We start from the raw sequence: 18,826 nt of genomic DNA on the forward strand, positions 1-18,826 counted from the left end.
TTCAGGTTTTTAAATCTAACCATGTAGCCTTCGTCAGGGAGTCAAAACGTGGTTTGACTCCCTGACGAAGGCTACATTCGCCGAAACGCGTAGGAGTTTTAAAAAGGCCATTTGTGACCATTACAATAAAGGCTTTTTACCTTTTTCTCTTTGAGAGTGCCTTGGAGTGTCTCTTGTTTTTTCGACTGCATCTTCCCATCCAAAGAGCACCTCAAAGCAACTTGTGTTGAGTCCAGGAAGCACTCCTTTGTAAAAGTTCCTTATTAGCGTTAACAATAGTTTGTGCTAGCGCTATCAGGTCAGGCTAGCGTTAACAGTAGCTCATGCTGGAGGCAGCAGTAGATCGGGCTTGCGTTAACAGTAGCCACGACTAGTGTTGGCAGTAACGCGGGCTTGCGTCATTCTGTGGTTAGCATTATCTCCACCGGCATTTATACATTGCCAATGTTGAAGTAGGTTGGGACATGTTCACTTAAGGGAGCTTGTTTAGGCTTACGACGTGTTAAACCAGCTTTTCTCAGAATAAAGCATGTTGCTGTGGCAACACAAAACTGTCCTCTTGTGGATATGCTACAACTGTACAACTGTTGTTTGCTTCTAAAGCAGGTCGGAGATCACATAGGCTTCTTTGAAAGTTAGACACCCCAAGCTGCTCATGCATCTTTAACAACATCAAGGTAAATGTGGTTTTGAATTCTAGAACACCTTTAAGTGTAACTGGAAAATGCATCCACCAATCGCTCCCGAAAGACTTTAATAATCTTTTTATTAGCTGTGAAGGAAAACAAAACCGATCCCTATGTAGCAAAGCTGTAAGATTCAAGTCTAAAGCTGAATTTGCTCATACCATCTTCTCCACTCCAGCATATTTTTGTTTTGAATTTTGAAAAAATGAAACTCCGAGGGCATGATTTTTCTCTTTGACTACAGATTGCAAAACCCAGTAGATTTATTCGTGTTGATAAAGTCAATAAATCTAGAATTTCGCAACTATTCTCTGCATGTTTTAAATGTTTCTCTGCTCCAGCATGTGGAGGAGAAACCTGTTGGCATGTAAAGTTAGAGTTTAGAGAGAGAGAGCCTGAGAGTTTCGGCAGAACCAGAGTTCTGGGGTCCGGCGCTCGGTTGTGTTTTCTGTCAGGGGGGTTCTGCCTTTAATGATTAACAGCACTGCCTGTGGTGGGTGGAACACATAACTTTGGTGCGAGTAGGACACCTGAGCCGGCCGATGACTCTGACTGAAACTCTCAGACATTCTCCTGCATCACGTTTCCTCCTTCTGAATTCGAACCGCACATATGTCTGCATTCCTCACATTTCTGATCACCGCTAATACTCAAAGAATCCCAGGTCCAGCGGCACTTTATTACCAGGCAGTTGGTTGATAAATGACTGAGAAACATGGGTCGGATCAGCTTCTTTCAAACTGAGTGGCTAATTCCCATCCAGGTTGTTTTGTTGCAAAGCGTTTTAAGCTCGTTGTTTAATTTGATCACGTTTAATAACCATTTGGAGAAGTGGAGAACTGAACTCTGCAGCTGTAGCAAATCTGTCTACCTGCTTGATGTGAACGTTGCAGATGGGGAGCATTACACGCTGCCCGACTGGCAGGAGCACACCAGAATCTCATCTTCTGTGCATTTACGACACATTTAACAAACAATCTGGTAAAAATAAAGAATCAGACGTTCCAAATTATCACGCCAAGCTGCAGCGTAACTCTTTTTTTTCTCCGTTTCTTAAGGATGCTTTCCTGCGGCTGCTGACACGGCACCGTGCTAAAGTCCAGCAGTGAAACACTTGAGCACAGAGCGAGTTTTTTATTTATTTTTTCTTTTCCTGCCATTTCCTGCGGTAACGGCAGGAGCAGCCGACTTAATGACCAGTCCCAACTAAAATGAAAGAGCACCTTGCTCGTCTGTGTTTGTGTTCCCGTGTGCTCTCCGTGTATTTGGGGCTGCGGGAATAAAACAAAACAAATCTGCTATACGCAAACACGAGGACATGGTAGTGACTGCAAACATAGCAGTTATCCTCTCCTTCTTTTGACCTTGAGAGGATGCGGCACACACGAGCGGAGCACATGTGTTGGACTGGGAGGGATGGAGTGTGTGTCTGTGTGTGTGTGTGTGTGTGTGTGTGTGTGTGTGTGTGTGTGTGTGTGTGTGTGTGTGTGTGTGTGTGTGTGTGTGTGTGTGTGTGTGTGTACTTAATTGATCTGTTGATGTCACAGAGGAGTGTGAGAGGAGCAGCAACAATTGATCGTGACTCAGCCTTGTTGGACACGCATAAACCAGAAAATCAGGCAGAATCTTGTTGTAACACGAGCTTGATCGCAATGTTCAGTTTGAAAATGATCAATTTTTATCAATTATTCTATTTACTAGATGTGTGATATATGCCGATATAGTCTAACCCTTAATTATCGATATAAACCGATATGTGCAGGGGTCTTCCCTCATAAAAAAAGAGAAAACCTAAATTATTTTAGGCAGCTAACATCAAATGTCTCCTATAGGAGATTTATACTTAAACTTTAATCATTGTCTGTGCAAAAATACAATTTGAGTCAGGCCAGTTGTGCTGAGCAAACAGAAATATCTCAAAAACTAAACCTCGGATCTGTCATGTTTGATGTTTTGAGTCAGAGGAGAAGCAGCTAACAACAACAACAACAATAATAATAACAATGATAATAACAACAACAATAATAATAATAATGATAATGATAATAAATTATATTATACATTGTGTACACTTGAGCTCCCTGCAGCAACAGCTCATCTAACCAAGAAGGTTGTAGACATGGACCGTCTCAGTCAAAGTCAAGACAACTCAAGTCATGTCAAGTTAAGTCAGCTCAAGTCAAGTCATATATGTCAAGTCAAAATCAAGTCAACTCAGGTCAAAGTTGAACTTGAGTCAAGCTGAGTGTAAATCAAGTCAAGTCAAGTCAAAATCAAGTCAATCGAAGTCAAGTCGAAGTTGAACTTGAGTTGAGTTTAGTCTAAGTCAAGTTAAGTCAAAGTCGAGTTAAGTCGAGGTTGAAGTCAAGTCAAGTTATTAAAGCCAAGTTGAGTTAGGTCATTTTTGCTTGTTGAATCAAGTCAAGTCTTACCAAGTCGAGGATCCTGTGTTTAACCAAGTCAGTTCTAAATGTTGGCCCCATGAATCCCATTTAGAACATTTATCACTGAGTTCAGCACAACAAAATGTGCTAAAGCCTGCCCATCATGACACATCTTAAACAAGTGAAAAGTGGGTCCAGATTCTAGTCACAATGGGTCTAGTTTCATAAAAATGAATAAAGACAGACCAGGTGTCTCCACCATCTTCTGTTGACGCCACAGAAGAATGTCATCACTATCGAATAAAAGATTAGTCTTGAATCGATGTCACTGACTATTTACTGAAGCCAGAACTTGTTTAAAGATAACAATAAAATAATCTGATGGTGCTTGTCACGGGTCTTAAAGGCCTGGCTGGATTTGCAGCACCTGCAGTCCATCATGGAGGTAAAGAAGACAGCACGCCACCAATCATCACCCCACCGTTGTCCCCACCCTCTGAGACCTGGCTATTAAAAACAGACTGAGACGACGCCATTACGTTGATGCATCATTGGGTCATCGTGCTATTTTTGTCGCAGCAGGAGAGAGAAGTGAAAAGAAAAGGAGTGGGAGAGGAGTTGAATACCATCACGATGCAATCACCCGGGTTTGGGAATCAATAACCAGGAAGATTAAACCCTGCTGCTGTGCATGGGCAAAGGGAGGAAGTCACAGGTGGCTTCTTCGTTTCCCTTCAGCTTCTCGTCTCTATGAGGCATGAGTGGCTGTGACAGCACGCTAGCAACAGCAGCTAAACTGCTGCGCGAGAGAAGGGAGAGGTTTCAGGGGGATGCCACCGAGGCCAAGAGACAAAACAAGAGCAGCTGAGAGCAACCAAACCAGCTGACCAAGCAGCAATGGAGGAAGTCAGAGGTCCCTCTTTTGGACACGACAAGCTTCTGACTCACGGCTGTTTACAAGCACGATGGTGTTGTTTGTTGCTTTGGTTTCGTCTTCTCTATTCTCGTCTCCACATTTGCTGTCCTACTTTCTGCTCTCCTCTCACACCAGGTCACAAGTTGCAGCTTTGGAAGCGATCCCACCTGGCTCCTGCAGCTTTAGTCTCCGGTTTTCAGGGCATGTTTGTCCTCTCCTCTTGGCCGTGTCCTTGTGGTGCTGGCCCTTTCGCTGCTCTGCCTCTGTGTTTAGATCATCACACACACTGCTGTCAGGGTTGTTTTCCCCTACATGTGTCTGATGGCGAACACTTCGTAAACCACCCGAGAGATTTCAGAAGTCATTCATGCTCATCTTCAACCGATAATGGCCGCCGCGTCTAGTCAGCATCAGCCAGCACAAACCAGGTCATGAGCCACGGGTTTGTGCGGTCGCCCCGTCACACAGTCTGCAGAACACGCTGGGTTGCTTTTGAGATTTGACCAGAGCAGCTTTAACTCTATCATTTTCTGACGGAGAGAGGGTGACCTGCATGCCCCTGCTGCCCGCAGCATGTTTCGTAGAAGTCAGATGTGTGAGAAGATCAAGTCACTAGTCTCACACAGCAGCTGTGGCCTCATTCCTTACAGGTCTCGCTCTGACAGGGGCAGACTGACACCCTGTCAGGACTGGGTCAATGTCTGTGTGTGTGTGTGCGTGGGATCGTGTTTCAGATGAGGCGGGCTGCCACACTCACGCTCGTTTTCAGCTCCCGGTCGAGCCGAAGCTCCAGTGTTCAGCCATCCTGACCGACCAGTGAGGGATAATTATTACGCCAGTTTCCATCAGGAGATAACTCAACGCATCAACTTTGCCTCGAAGCTCCTGAACACGATCACTGCAGTGTGTTACCTGCTGGAGAAGGTTCTCTCAGATTTCTTGGTCTAGTAAACAAGAGTGCCTATCCCCCCCCCCCCCCCCCCCCCCGCAAACGGTAACACCATCCAGGTGGGCCTCTCTCTCTCTCTCTCTCTCTTTCTTTTCCTTTCTTACATTAACCTCCAGCTCCCTCCGTACCCTCGAGCCTGTCCTCTTCACAGCTTTGTGAGACTCCGTTTCTTCAGGTTGCAGCCGCCCGAGGACCACTGACACAGACCTGATGGGCCCGAGTGCTCCAGGCTCACAAATGAAAATCTCACACTTACTACAAACTCATCGACCTGAGATGTCATCCTCTCACAAACACACCAATGAAGGTGAGCACACACCTATCTGGTCAATAAGTGTTTTGTAAGCGGCTTTTGAAAGCGCCTGTTGCCAAACACAGAGGCTGAGCTCACCACAGGGGATGTTCCTCGTGTTGTTCCGAGGCGTTCGCGCCAGCTAACACAGCACATGACAGATAACACATTTTAAAGGCTTTCCGTGGTTGTTTGAGGTGAAAAGGGAAGAAATTCCTGGCAGACTTGAACCCTGGATGTTTAATTTGGCTGCTGCTGCTGAAATCTCTGATTTGTAATCTGGTCATTTCGACCTGGCAGCAGAGAACGAGCCCGTGAAACATCCACGTTGGTGCGTCCAGGTGGAGAGACAGAAGCAGCCTGGCTTGCAGGTGCTCACAGAGGCAAGGATTGTCCCCGTTTAGAGACTCACTGAGGGGTGGGGCGGACACCGGATCTCCAAACTGTAAATATCCACCGAGCTGAGGGGCTCTCTCCTCCTGCATCCAGACAACATCATCCCTCTCACACCTTCTTCACACCTCCTGATCCGCACATACCCTCTCTCGCAAATTCAAGGCCTGGACGACCAGAATTCCTCAGAACGGCGTGAGAAACGAGTCACCTGGATATCAGGGAGCGAGTGGAGTCTGAACTGGGACCTGGAAGGTTGAGGCGTGGGTCTCTGTATCAACTAAGAATTTTAAAAATAAGAAACCAAAAAGAAGAGGGCAGAAATGTTGCATTCGCTGCCACAGCAAGTCTTTTTTCCAGCTGGATATTTTTGTCATTAACCAAACACTGGGCTGCTTTCTAACCTACCCCACACCCAAACCTGCCTGCTTGTCCTCAATGCCACTTTGTGTGCAGGTTTGTTGGTGTTTGAATGCATAGCAGAGACAAGACGGGCTTCTGTCCTCCAATAAGAGGGCTTTGCCAGCCCCCCCCCCCCCCCCCCCCCCCCCCCACAATAGCGCTACATTTATTTGGGGTACTGAGCGGCGCAGGAAACCCTACCCCGAACCAGAGCCGTCCGTCGCCCTGGGAGCGTGCATACAGGCTCTGTGTTTTCCTCCGCTAACGTCCAGCCCTGCTGACGCTGCTGCGAGGAAACGCCTCTCCCACAGCGTGTGATAAAAACAGCCACATTTTTTACATGTGACCTACACCGAGAGTCACAGCTCTGACATTTTTAGTGTTTTTATTTAGAGAGAGGTGTTTTTGTTTTGTTAGAGTAAATTCTGTTTTAATCCTAAAATTTGTGTCCACTTCAAAAGGTGAGTTTTGGTATCGCAGCAGCTGTTTTTCATTCTCCTGTTTGTTTTAATTTAGAGCTACAGGGTAATTACCATCTCACACACAGCTATGCTCACATGTGTAATTAAAGGATTAAAGGAGCCTTACCTGTTTGCAACAAGCCGGCCTGGCTGTCCGTCACACTGTAATCCCGCTGAATGTCCAGCAAAACACCTGCACACAGGGCCACGGGCAAAATGAAAACATAATAATTAACACATTCACACTGACAGCAGAGCTAATTCAGGCTCTCGGGGCTTCTGGTGGCGCTAAATTTAGATTTTATTGAAAAGTTTGGCTTTATGGGTGTTTGATGTTTGAAGTCGCCGCCATCTCAAACACTCCAAAGAAATAGCTTCCTTGTTGTTTCGTTTGAGGCCCAGCGTTTAAAATAGGGTTAGCGTAAGAACATCTAAAAGTTTCCTGGATTTTAGCAAAAGGTGTGTTCTGCTGCAGAATTTCCTAACGCACACACACACTTTCTACATCATCAGTCTTTCTCAGGCTCTTGTAAACATCTCTGAGGAGCAGCGCAGGAACAGTAGGTTCGATTTGGGTTTTACCAGATGATACAGTAACCGAGCGACTGCGTGAGGTCGATGTATCTGGTGGCCTCCGCCAGTCATGCAGCAACAATTTAACAACACGCCGCAGAGAAAAACCACAAGGGCTTTGATGCTGTTTCAGTTCTGTTACTGTAACCCGGAATCAGCCGGGCTTTAGAGACACAAGTCCATGTTCTGATGAGGTTCGAATATCTTTATGAGGCGACTGCTATCTGATCTCATGGAAACAACAACAAAATAAAACAGGTTATCTCCTCGCTGCAGCATTATGATTAGTTTGTGATGATTGAAGGCGTACGTAGAAGAGAGCTCGTAAAGTTTTAAACACACCGCAAACATCAGAAGATTGCGATGAAGAAGATAAGATCAGAGCAAACAAAATTCTTTTATGAGTCCCAGGAAAGTTAAACAAGAAGCAGCAAGTCAAATAAATCCTGCACTTCTTGAGCTTGAAAGTGTGTTTTAAATTATCTTATATCAGATCTTAGGTCTGTGTGTGTGTGTGTGTGTGTGTGTGTGTGTGTGTGTGTGTGTGTGTGTGTGTGTGTGTGTGTGTGTGTGTGTGTGTGTGTGTGTGTGTGTGTGTGTGTGTGTGTGTGTGTGTGTGTGTGGTGTGCCTGGTGGTTCAACTGACAGGCTGGACCCGGGGATGGCATGCAGAGAAGCTGCTGCTGGTGTGTCTGCACCCTCCTGTGAACCCAGCAGACCAACATTACATCAAAGCCACATCTTTGCATCTTTCCAGAACACAGATTTAAAATCCTCGTTGTCTACTGGAACAATGACGAGAACGATCCAGACCAGGCGAGCACATAACTCCTCTAAATATGGTAATGTCCCCGTGTGATCGGCAGCGGAGCAAGGCATTGCGGTGCAGAGGCAGGTGCAGGTGCAGATAGGTCAGATTCCTGTCAGATGAGTCAAACCACTGGCTTACATTTCCGCAGCATATTTCAAGTATTACAGTCGAAGCTCTAAGATTTCCTCCTCTTTCACACAAACCGAAATGTGCGCAAACGCAACTCATCGTTGAGTTTCAGTGACACCCACAGTTCAGCCAGTCACCTACTGTAAAGGAGGTGACAATGACCTAATCCTCTCAGGTGTGGCGAATGAACCGAGAGAGAGAGAGCCACGTCATCAAAGTGACTCATCTACCTGTGTTTAAACCTCAGGTCTAAAGCAAAAGGGGAGAAAAGACCAACAGGTGTTGCTCTGATGTAAAGTACATGTGCCATATTCAGCATGTAGATAAAAATATAATGTATTATATAATCCATGCTAGATTACATGTTTAGCTGACACACAGATTCAGACAGCTTTGAAAGAGAAGTGAAGTCAAATGATTAGAGCAGGGGAATTCAAATCTGGACCTGGAAGGCACTTTTTGGCTTTAACTCTGTTTTCAACACACCTGATTTCAATTAGCAAACAATTAACAGACCTCTGCACAGGTTCAACTACTGAATTAGATGTGTTGGAGAAGAGGAACGACTAAAATGTGCTCGATACCAGCCCTCCAGGGCCGGAATCGAATACCCCTGGATTAGAGTCTAAATATACAGAATATAAATGGGTATTTTCATCATTCCACAAAGCAAATACCCAATAATATAAGACTGCTCACTTACGTGGCAAGAGAAAACGATTCTGAACCTGATAATAAAATAGTTAAAGTGTATGATCAATATGACCACTATTAATAAAAATATTAATGACACTTTACAATAAGAGTCCCTTTATTAATGTTATTTAGTGCATTATTAAGCAATAATTAACTATTAAATAAAGTATTAACAATGACTTTATATGCCCCCCCCAAACCTTAGGGACACTTAATAGTTACAATAACAATACTGGAAACATTAATAAAGGAATCTTTTGTTTATTAATGCCTAATAATGCACTAATTAACATTAATAATGGGACCCTTATTGTAAAGTATTACCATAATAATAACAAAAATAAGACTAAAGATTTAATATAAATTAAAAAAATTGAATAGAATGAACTTTTACATTTAATTAGGTACTTATTTAAATGTAACCACACATAATGTTTTGACTCTAAACTTTTTTATATTTACTTTTATACATCTGTTTTAAAACTAACATATTCACTGATTGTTCCATACTTGACTTATTGTGTAGAAATCTGGGGAGCAACATACAAAAACTATACACAACCCTTATTTATTTGACAGAAAAGAGCTCTGAGAATCATCTTTTATAGTGGCTGTAGAGATCCATCAATCCCATTGTTTATTAAATATAAATTACTGAAATTTCATGATTTAAAAGACTGGAAAATCTTACAAACCACGTATAAAGCCAGTTTAGGTACTCTGCCAACAAACATTCAGGGGATGTTTGAAAAGAGAACTAGTAATTACATGCTGAAAGAAACTGACGTGTTTACAAAACCTAGATTTAGAACTAAAATTAAGGAGTGGAATATATCTGTAAATGGTGTTAAATTATGGAATAACCTTAAAAGGGAAATTTAAAAAACTCTGTTATTTAATATATTAAAAAATGTACCAAATTGAGTGTACTAAATAATTATGAAAATGTAAATTAAATCAATGATCATGATTGCACTGGAATTTAGAACTGGAAAAAAGTTTAAAATGAATCTGTATGTGTGTGTGTGTGACAAATGGAAATTGTATATAAATTGATTATTTCTTCTGGAAAAGGGGGCAGAAATTATGTTTTTCTTCATTCTGCTCCTTTTTGTTCAAATTAGATTTTTTGTTATGTATTTCTTACTGTTTATATGTTTTATTTGTTTTTATTTTGAATGAAATAAAAAGAGAAAAAAAATATTTATTTTGAACATCATTTCAGCTTGATGCTAAATATCACAATGTAACTTCATATCCTTTGATTTTATTCAAAATATTTAGATTTACCTTTAATCAAATTTAACTTACATTTGATTCCATTTAAAAAAATAGGATTTTAATACAAAAAAATCTTTTTTTTTATTTCAGATTTGCCAGTACTTTTTTTCCTCTTCTCCTTTTACACTCTGCGGCCCATGCAACCAGGGCCCACCAGGGTAATTTATATAAAGAAATAGGGATGCACCGATCGGGTTTTTTGCAGCCGATCACTGATACCAATATCAAAGAATGATGATCACCGATACCGATTACGTGGATTGGCCAGAAATTTTCTACAACATTATAATGAGTGCTACAAACTACATAATCTGGGAATAAAGGAAATGTAACCTAATCTAAAATGGTCTGTTCGGTCTGCTTTGATCCATTTTGAAAACTCCGATCAAAACCGATAGGGGCGCTATCGGCCGATTGGGATCAAATGCCGATCCATCGGTGCATCCCTATAAAGAAACAAATCCATAATAAACAAATGTTAGTAGCCGTTTCATGTGTCGCTTAAACCAATCACATCTAATTGTTGGATATAAAAATCCATCGTCCCTGACTTGGTTTCCACCAAGTGTTCAGATCTGTATCACATCATCTTTTAGGGCAGAAACTCGAACAGCTAGAACAAGCAAGTGGGCGTATGCCGAGATTGTCTGATACGCAGTAATCACACAAAGACACACACACACACACACACAAGCCCCCTGACGCAGAAACACACTGGGTTGTCCTCCCAACATGTCCTCAGTAGATACGGTAGCAGTGACAACGACTGTCCCCGTTGTCGAGCCTGTCAAACAGCAGCAAGAGTGTGAAACTGCAGCTGTACAGTAAATAGCCTTGACCGTTCTCCCACCTCCCCATCCGTCTACACGCCTGCTGGGAGGAGGATTCCTGCACCAGATGGTGGGGCGTCCCTCCTGGACGGTGTGTGGGTTTGTCTGAGCCACGCCCATCTGCGCTTACCTCACAATTACAGAACAATTAATAAAGGCAGAGCTGGCTGTCAGTGCTGTCACATAAAGCACTTAACTGGTCACGCTGGGACGAGACAAGATAAAAACACACACACACAGCTTGTTGCATTCCAGTACACAACCTCAAACAAGAGATGGAAGTCAGATTAGAGCTGCTGTGGGTTGCACGGGTTTCATGTGAAATGAGCTGTGGAAGGAGTTCATCTGTGGGGGATTATAGAGAAGCGTTGTGTTGCAGCCAGGCGCAACTATCGTTTATTCTCACTGCAGAACCTTCTGACACCTCCTCCCTGTACCGCGCCACACTTTCCCTCGTCAATCTCTCAGCGATTCCTGCTCTTTTTCTCTTTCCTGATGCTTCAGCCTTCGTTCCAGCTGGCAGCACTACCACTCCAGTTGCCATGGCGATGCAGTCTGTGCTCTGAAGGGGATAAAGGTCAGGGGGAGAGAAAATCGTTTTTCAACTATTCAAATAGAGTTTTTATTCCAATCTGAATCTCCTTCTCTCGGTGACGAGCTTAGCGAGAAGCGATGGAGTTCCACCTTACGCTTCATCCAATCAAAGGGTTAAACTTGAGCATGTTCCTTGAGTTTAAAATCTGTTAGCAGGTGCCGCTAAAGGAGGAAACGCGGCAGGAATGTGGATCTACCTGACAGCTCGGAACACCTGTTGCTGCCGCGCTTCGCTCACAGCAGCAGGCCACGCCCATCCTCCATCTACAACCCTGCTGTTGCCAATTAAAGGCCTCTCTCATGAAACGATTGTGATGCTGAGCTGAGTTTAGCACTGACACCGCAGCGGCGCTACACGCTCATAAAGTCTGCCTTTACGACCAGCAGAGAACCAGACGAAAGGACTCAAATGGTTCCAGAGCCACAAACGGCACATTCAGATCCATGAATGGTGAATAATCATTCCTAGATATGAATAGAGTTTTCTGTAGACTGCTGACTTAGTGTAAAGGCTAAATAAACAATGGTAGCACCGGGCATGTGAGACTAACAAACCCGGCAGCAGCCGTGCATGGTCAGAAACCCCCATCAGCTTGGAGAAGACAGGTTTCACATCCATTCCCCAACAGGGACTCAGACGCAGCCTTCCTGGTTCTATTTCTGTTCAGAGAAACTAGGCTAGAGAGGACGAGAAGTGATGGTGAAGTAGGAACAATGGGGAGGAGAAGCAAAGACAAATGTGTTTTTAGAACACGTTTCTATTGTTTTTTTTTTTTTTTTTTGCTTGAGTTTTAGGATCAAATAGAAGGAAGCCATTCATTCTGTTCGGAGTGTGTTGGGCGGAGTCACCCCCGCCAGTATAAATAGTCTGGGAGCTAAGGCGGTGAAGGAGCATAATGAGTGAGGAGAAAGTGCCTCTTTTCTGATTGTACTTGGAGTGTTTTTTGGGGGAGATTGGAGCGTGGAGGCAGGCAGAGCTGCAGAGAGCCTGAGACTGCAGCAGAGGAGAAAGTCGACCACAAATATGCGCGACTGCGGCCGGCGGGGCTCCTGACCGACTGCTTCCCTCCCTTTGCCATGTGGCCACAGTGGGGCGGAGGAGAAGTTTTTCCATTCGACTTCCTTTTGCTTGCCACACAGAAAGGAAACGTGCAGCAGATGTGCGGGAAACAGTGCGGAGCCGCCCGTACGGGAGGGCTCCGGAGTTCCTACAAGAGGTGGAAATCCTGCGATGAGGCCTGCGGGGGAATATGGAGGACTTTCCTGTGTGGCTTCTCATGTGCATGCGTGGGTTTTCTCCAGTTTAACCAAAGACACAAACAACATATTAACATAAACCAATGTCTTAAGGATGAATTGCCTCTTCTGTCTGACACTACAATCTCACTGGGTCATCAGTGGAAGACATTTTCCATCTTCAAAGGCTCGTTTCCACGATCAGAACTTCCGGGTATTTTCACCAAACCTTCACGGTACACGCATGTCTCCATCTCACCAGGCTGGCCCAAAAGGACCACTTTCCATTTCAGGGACCAACCGAGCACCTGAACTGGGTGGGGTATGTACTCTGAAAAGGCCCTGTAGAGTCACTGGGGGGACTTGTGGTTAATTCAAGCTGATTGGTCAGAAGTCTGATTTTGGCAGACATGACTAAAAAACCAGCATTTGTAAAATTTGAAAAGATGATGAAGCAGAATGGAAAATAAGATGCTCTGTTGCCGCTTTAAAATGGCCGTTCCCAATCTTTCAATGCCGAAAAATGTGGTTTCACAGAGCGCAGAAAAATACTGTAACTGCACTTCTTTTGCTGTTTTTACAGGACCGAAGCGGGATTTGCCACCGCTCCCTGGGGAGGATAAAGGCCGTTTATAAGATCAGACCGTGGCGGCAATGTGGCGCAATCGTTTAACAAGCAGCTCCTAAAGGTGTGGTCTCTGTCCCCATCAGTCCCCGTGCAGTCTCGAAGTCCCGAAAGGGCCGATTTTCAAATGAGAGTACAGAGCCATCGTATCTCCCCGTCCCTTTTCTCTCACCCAGAATTTTCCCAGAACTCCGATAGTGGAAACATGGCTTTTGAGAAGTTCCATTGTTTTGAAGGGACAAGATGCATCAAACACCGAATCCACCATTGCTGCTCAACTGAGCCAGAGGCTTGTAGGATCGCCAGCTTTACCATTCTGATTAAAATCTCTTTCAATTAATTTTCCATCTCTAATCAAAAGGCTCAAAAGCTCCACTCCATTAGCCACAGCCGCTACATAATAAATGTTTGATGTCAGCATTGCGGCTGCATGAAGGGAGCAGACTAAACCTATAGCTCATCAATATTACATCCAGGGTCTGGCCCGCTTGTTCGCATGAGCTGATGCACGAGATGTTTTGGAAAGAGGTGCAGCCAAGCGAACCGAAGGTATTTGGGATGATGAGAGTGTCTGACTGCTACGGGACATCCACGAGCCACCCTCATTCACGTCGATGTCTCCCAGGAATACTGAACAGCGGATGACCTTTACCTGAAATGTGTTGTTTAGGGGGGGTGAGATTGGTGCATTAAACGGAGAAATGACACATGACAAAAGAAAAGACACTAAAGCAACCTGAATCTGAACCTGATTTTTTAGGATTTTTCTGCATTTTTCAGCCATCTTCATCCTGTTTCGTGACAACCACACGCAGCCACAATCACATGTGCATCTGTCAGTAATCCTCCTGTTTTATATAACAGTGTGGAGGATTAAAGTCATTATGTCGTGTTTTAATGAGATATCATGTCTCCTCTGCAGCTCTCTCCTCTGGTTTCTCTGTGGGATTGTCGAAACATCCCATTTCCTAAATTCTATCACACAGACAGCTTTTGTTAAACCAGCTCATTTAACAGCACCCGTTCACGTAAAACATGTGTAATTACAGAAAGATAACACTGCTCTCTCTACAAGAAAAGCATTTCCATAATGTGTCTGCAGTGGTGCGAGCACATCGGCGCACGGGAGCGCAGAAAAGCGAGTGAACTACTTTAAAAGTGTGATTAATGTTGTTTTATCATATTGTTTTCTAACTCGTACGAAGCCCGAGAGTCACTCTTTAAATAAAATGTACTTTTATAGTTTGGGACACTTTGCTTGACACCTGATTCGTCTGCTTTGTCTGACTTCTCCTTGATTCAGCCACAATATGAGCTGTAATGCTCAACAATGAGGCACCTGCAGGCAATCACAGCATCTGTCAACAAATCAGTGCTTTCTTTCCTGCAGAGGGTAGATCCAATGTTCAAAGAAAGCCTTTTTAAAATGGGTTAAATGTTCTGTGTTCGGATCAAGTGAGCTTCACATAAAGCTTGCTTTTTTAAAATGGGTTAAATGTTCTGTGTTCGGATCAAGTGAGCTTCACATAAAGCTTGCTTTTTTTCAGGAGCATGAACCTGTTTGGGTTTCAGAAATAGGGGATTAAGAACCAGCAGGGCGCAGCTGGTTCCACATAGCCACAAATTGTGAACGATATTCCCGTAGGACGTTGCAAAATGTCTCCAAATGTTTACTAGGGTGTCTCAGGCCTTGCTGCCTTTTAGAAAAAGTTAGACAGATTTTCCTTCCAAATAAACCAAGAGGGAATGAGGATTCTCCTAAATTTTGTCTCTAAAAGGCAAATAGAGTGAGAAATACACTCCAAAAAAAAAACAACCTTGGATTTACTTAAAAAATTGGTCTTTTTTATCTAAATATTCAGATGTAAACGAGTCGACTGATCTGTATTAATTGCATATAGGTCATATGAAGGGAAGAAACAATGAGTCAAAATAAAGAGAAAAACATCACATTTCATGATTGGGAAGTGTTTATCCGTCCATTTTCCACTTGACCCAGAAACACACAACTACATTAACTCACGTTTGACTCCTAAAGCAGATTAAATGGTTAATTACGCTAATGTGCTCATTTTTGGACTAGAAATAGGAAACCCCAGAAAAATGGACAGGGCCTGCTCAAGATGTTTTAGGGCCCTAAACAGGTTTTCTTTCGGGGCCCCCATACCAACAAGTCAATAACAGATGATCATTCCTAGGACTATGTTTGAAAAAATAAAAAACTATTATTAAAGTCATTAATGGGCTGACAATGGCACAGGAGTTAAGTGCTCGCCCCGTAATCATAAGGTTGCAAGTTCAAGGCCCGCTCAGTCTGTTGCTGTCATTGTGTCCTTGGGCAAGACACTTAACCCCCCTTGCCTGCTGGCGGTGGTCAGAGGGAGCGGTGGCGCCGAAGGGCAGCTGTGGCTACATCGTAGCTCATCCCCACCAACGTGTGAATGTGTGAATGACTGATTGTGTTGTAAAGCACCTTGGGGGGTTCCAGGACTTTAGAAGGCGCTATATCAAACGTAGGCCATTTACCATTAACGCTTTTTGTAATACAATTAAATCATATTGGTGTTTTTGAGGCTATTGATTCAAACTTTACAGGAGTAGCAAACCAACAAAAAGTAAACAAACACTGAATGCAGTAAACAACTGAATTTACTATCTTTTGTTCCTAAATTTGGAACAGATATGCAAAATATGTCATCACTACAAAATAAAACCAAATGACACTAAAAATAATCTATAAATCGTTTTAGCATGTGTGACATAATATTGTTGGCGTTATTTAAAACATATATTTTTCTCATGGTATCTTGGTGCTAAATGGGAGCCCCGTGTTGGTGTGGGATTACAAAATGGTTGGTGAAGTCGTGCGTGCCTTAGGCCAAGTGTCAAACCTGAGTCCATTTAACTCATCTGATGCCGTTTCTGAAATCTCAAACACAAATAACCATATTTTAATGATTTAAAAAAAAAAACGTTTACAGTGAAAATGTGACTGCCTTTCAGGCAACATTTTTTTACGTGTCATAGTGAAAAAATGAGGTGAGATTAAGTTCTGCCCTGTGTGGGAAAACACACCAAGGTAATTTTTAGGTGTTTTGTCTCTCTCAAAGCTTCCTGCACATACCAGCCTGACTAAAGAATAACTCAAATACCAGCAGCGCTGTTACCTCAGGTGAAAAACAGCTGAGTGTCAGTCTGAAGTCCTTCTGCAACCCGAACTGAATCATCATTAAATATTTAACCCTTTCATGCATAGTGGTTACTAAAGTGGACAGCTACTCAATAGCTGTTTTCTTATTTATGAGTTGGTGTTGATGGGATACTTGCACATAAACCACCACTTTGGCCACATTGATTATTATGACATAATAAATTAATAATGTAAATTAATGTTGTCTCCCTGAGTGGACATGTTAAGAAATATTATAAATACAAATTTTTAACATTTTAATATTTAAATATTTTTTCATGCCTACAGATGAATAAAAGAGAGCCACTTACTCATGGGGTCATTGAGGTTGTATAAAATAAGTACATTTCTGACACCTTTGCAGAACACTTTGGATCATGTGGGGCATGAGACACAGTTGCAAACAAATCACAACTGTTTTGCTAAGTTTGTACCTACCTACCTGCCTGCCTACCTACCTACCTACCTACCTACCTATCTCCCTACCCACCTACCCACCTATCTCCCTACCCACCTACCTACCCACCTACTTCCCTCCCTCCCTCCCTACCTACCTACCTACCTACCTACCTACCTATCTCACTACCCACCTACCTACCTACCTACCTGCCTACCGACCTACCTACCTACCTACCTACCTACATACCTACCTACCTACCAGCCTGCCTACCTACCTACTTACCTACCTACCTACCTACCTACCTACATACATACCTACCTGCCTAACTGCCTACCTACCTACCTGCCTGCCTACCAGCCTGCCTACCTACCTACCTGCCTACCTACCAGCCTACCTACCTGCCTGCCTACCTACTAGCCTACCTACCTACCTACCTGCCTACCTGCCTGCCTACCTACCTACCTGCCTACCTACCAGCCTACCTACCTACCTGCCTACCTACCTGCCTACCTACCTACCTACCTACCTACCAGCCTGCCTACCTACCTACCTGTCTATCTACCAGCCTACCTACCTGCCTGCCTACCTACCAGCCTACCTACCTACCTACCAGCCTACCTACCTACCTGCCTACCTACCTACCTGCCTACCTGCCTGCCTAAGTACCAGCCTACTTACCTACCTACCTTCCTACCTACCAGCCTACCTACCTACCTGCCTACCTACCTACCTGCCTACCTGCCTGCCTACCTACCAGCCTACTTACCTACCTACCTACCTACCTACCAGCCTCCCTACCTACCTACCTACCTACCTACCTACCTACCTACCTACCTGCCTGCCTACCTACCTACCTACCTACCTACCTACCACCCTACCTACCTGCCTACCTACCTACCTACCTACCTACCTACCTACCCATCTACCTACCTACCTACCTACCAGTCTACCTACCTACCTACCTACCTACCTACCAGCCTACCTACCTACCTACCTACCTACCAGCCTACCTACCTATCTACCTACCTACCTACCTACATACCTACCTACCAGCCTACCTACCTACCTACCTACCTACCTACCACCCTACCTACCTGCCTACCTACCTACCTACCTACCACCCTACCGACCTGCCTACCTACCTACCTACCTACCTACCCATCTACCTACCTACCTACCTACCTACCTACCCATCTACCTACCTACCTACCTACCTACCTACCTATCTCACTACTCACCTACCTACCTACCTGCCTACCGACCTACCTACCTACCTACCTACATACCTACCTACCTACCAGCCTGCCTACCTACCTACTTACCTACCTACCTACCTACCTACATACATACCTACCTGCCTAACTGCCTACCTACCTACCTGCCTGCCTACCAGCCTGCCTACCTACCTACCTGCCTACCTACCTGCCTACCTACCTGCCTGCCTACCTACTAGCCTACCTACCTACCTACCTGCCTACCTGCCTGCCTACCTACCTACCTGCCTACCTACCAGCCTACCTACCTACCTGCCTACCTACCTGCCTACCTACCTACCTACCTACCTACCAACCAGCCTGCCTACCTACCTACCTGTCTATCTACCAGCCTACCTACCTGCCTGCCTACCTACCAGCCTACCTACCTACCTACCAGCCTACCTACCTACCTGCCTACCTACCTACCAGCCTACCTACCTACCTGCCTACCTGCCTGCCTACCTACCAGCCTACTTACCTACCTACCTTCCTACCTACCAGCCTACCTACCTACCTGCCTACCTACCTACCTGCCTACCTGCCTGCCTACCTACCAGCCTACTTACCTACCTACCTACCTACCTACCAGCCTCCCTACCTACCTACCTACCTACCTACCTACCTGCCTGCCTACCTACCTACCTACCTACCTACCTACCTACCACCCTACCTACCTGCCTACCTACCTACCTACCTACCTACCCATCTACCTACCTACCTAC

The 18,826-nt window shown here is 44.3% G+C and overlaps 1 protein-coding gene across 2 annotated transcripts in view; it reads right to left on the reverse strand.

The window, feature by feature from the left end:
• spns2 (SPNS lysolipid transporter 2, sphingosine-1-phosphate) overlaps window positions 1-18,826 on the reverse strand; it is a 75,150-nt gene that overhangs the window by 48,136 nt on the left and 8,188 nt on the right. For both annotated transcript variants that reach the window (XM_054730900.2, XM_054730901.2), the window contains exon 2: window positions 6,611-6,676. In XM_054730900.2, the coding sequence (XP_054586875.2) occupies window positions 6,611-6,676 (66 nt within the window). The remainder of the gene's footprint in view (window positions 1-6,610; window positions 6,677-18,826) is intronic.

The sequence above is a fragment of the Nothobranchius furzeri genome, chromosome 10, assembly GCF_043380555.1.
Source record: "Nothobranchius furzeri strain GRZ-AD chromosome 10, NfurGRZ-RIMD1, whole genome shotgun sequence".
NCBI classification, from domain to species: Eukaryota; Metazoa; Chordata; class Actinopteri; order Cyprinodontiformes; family Nothobranchiidae; genus Nothobranchius; species Nothobranchius furzeri.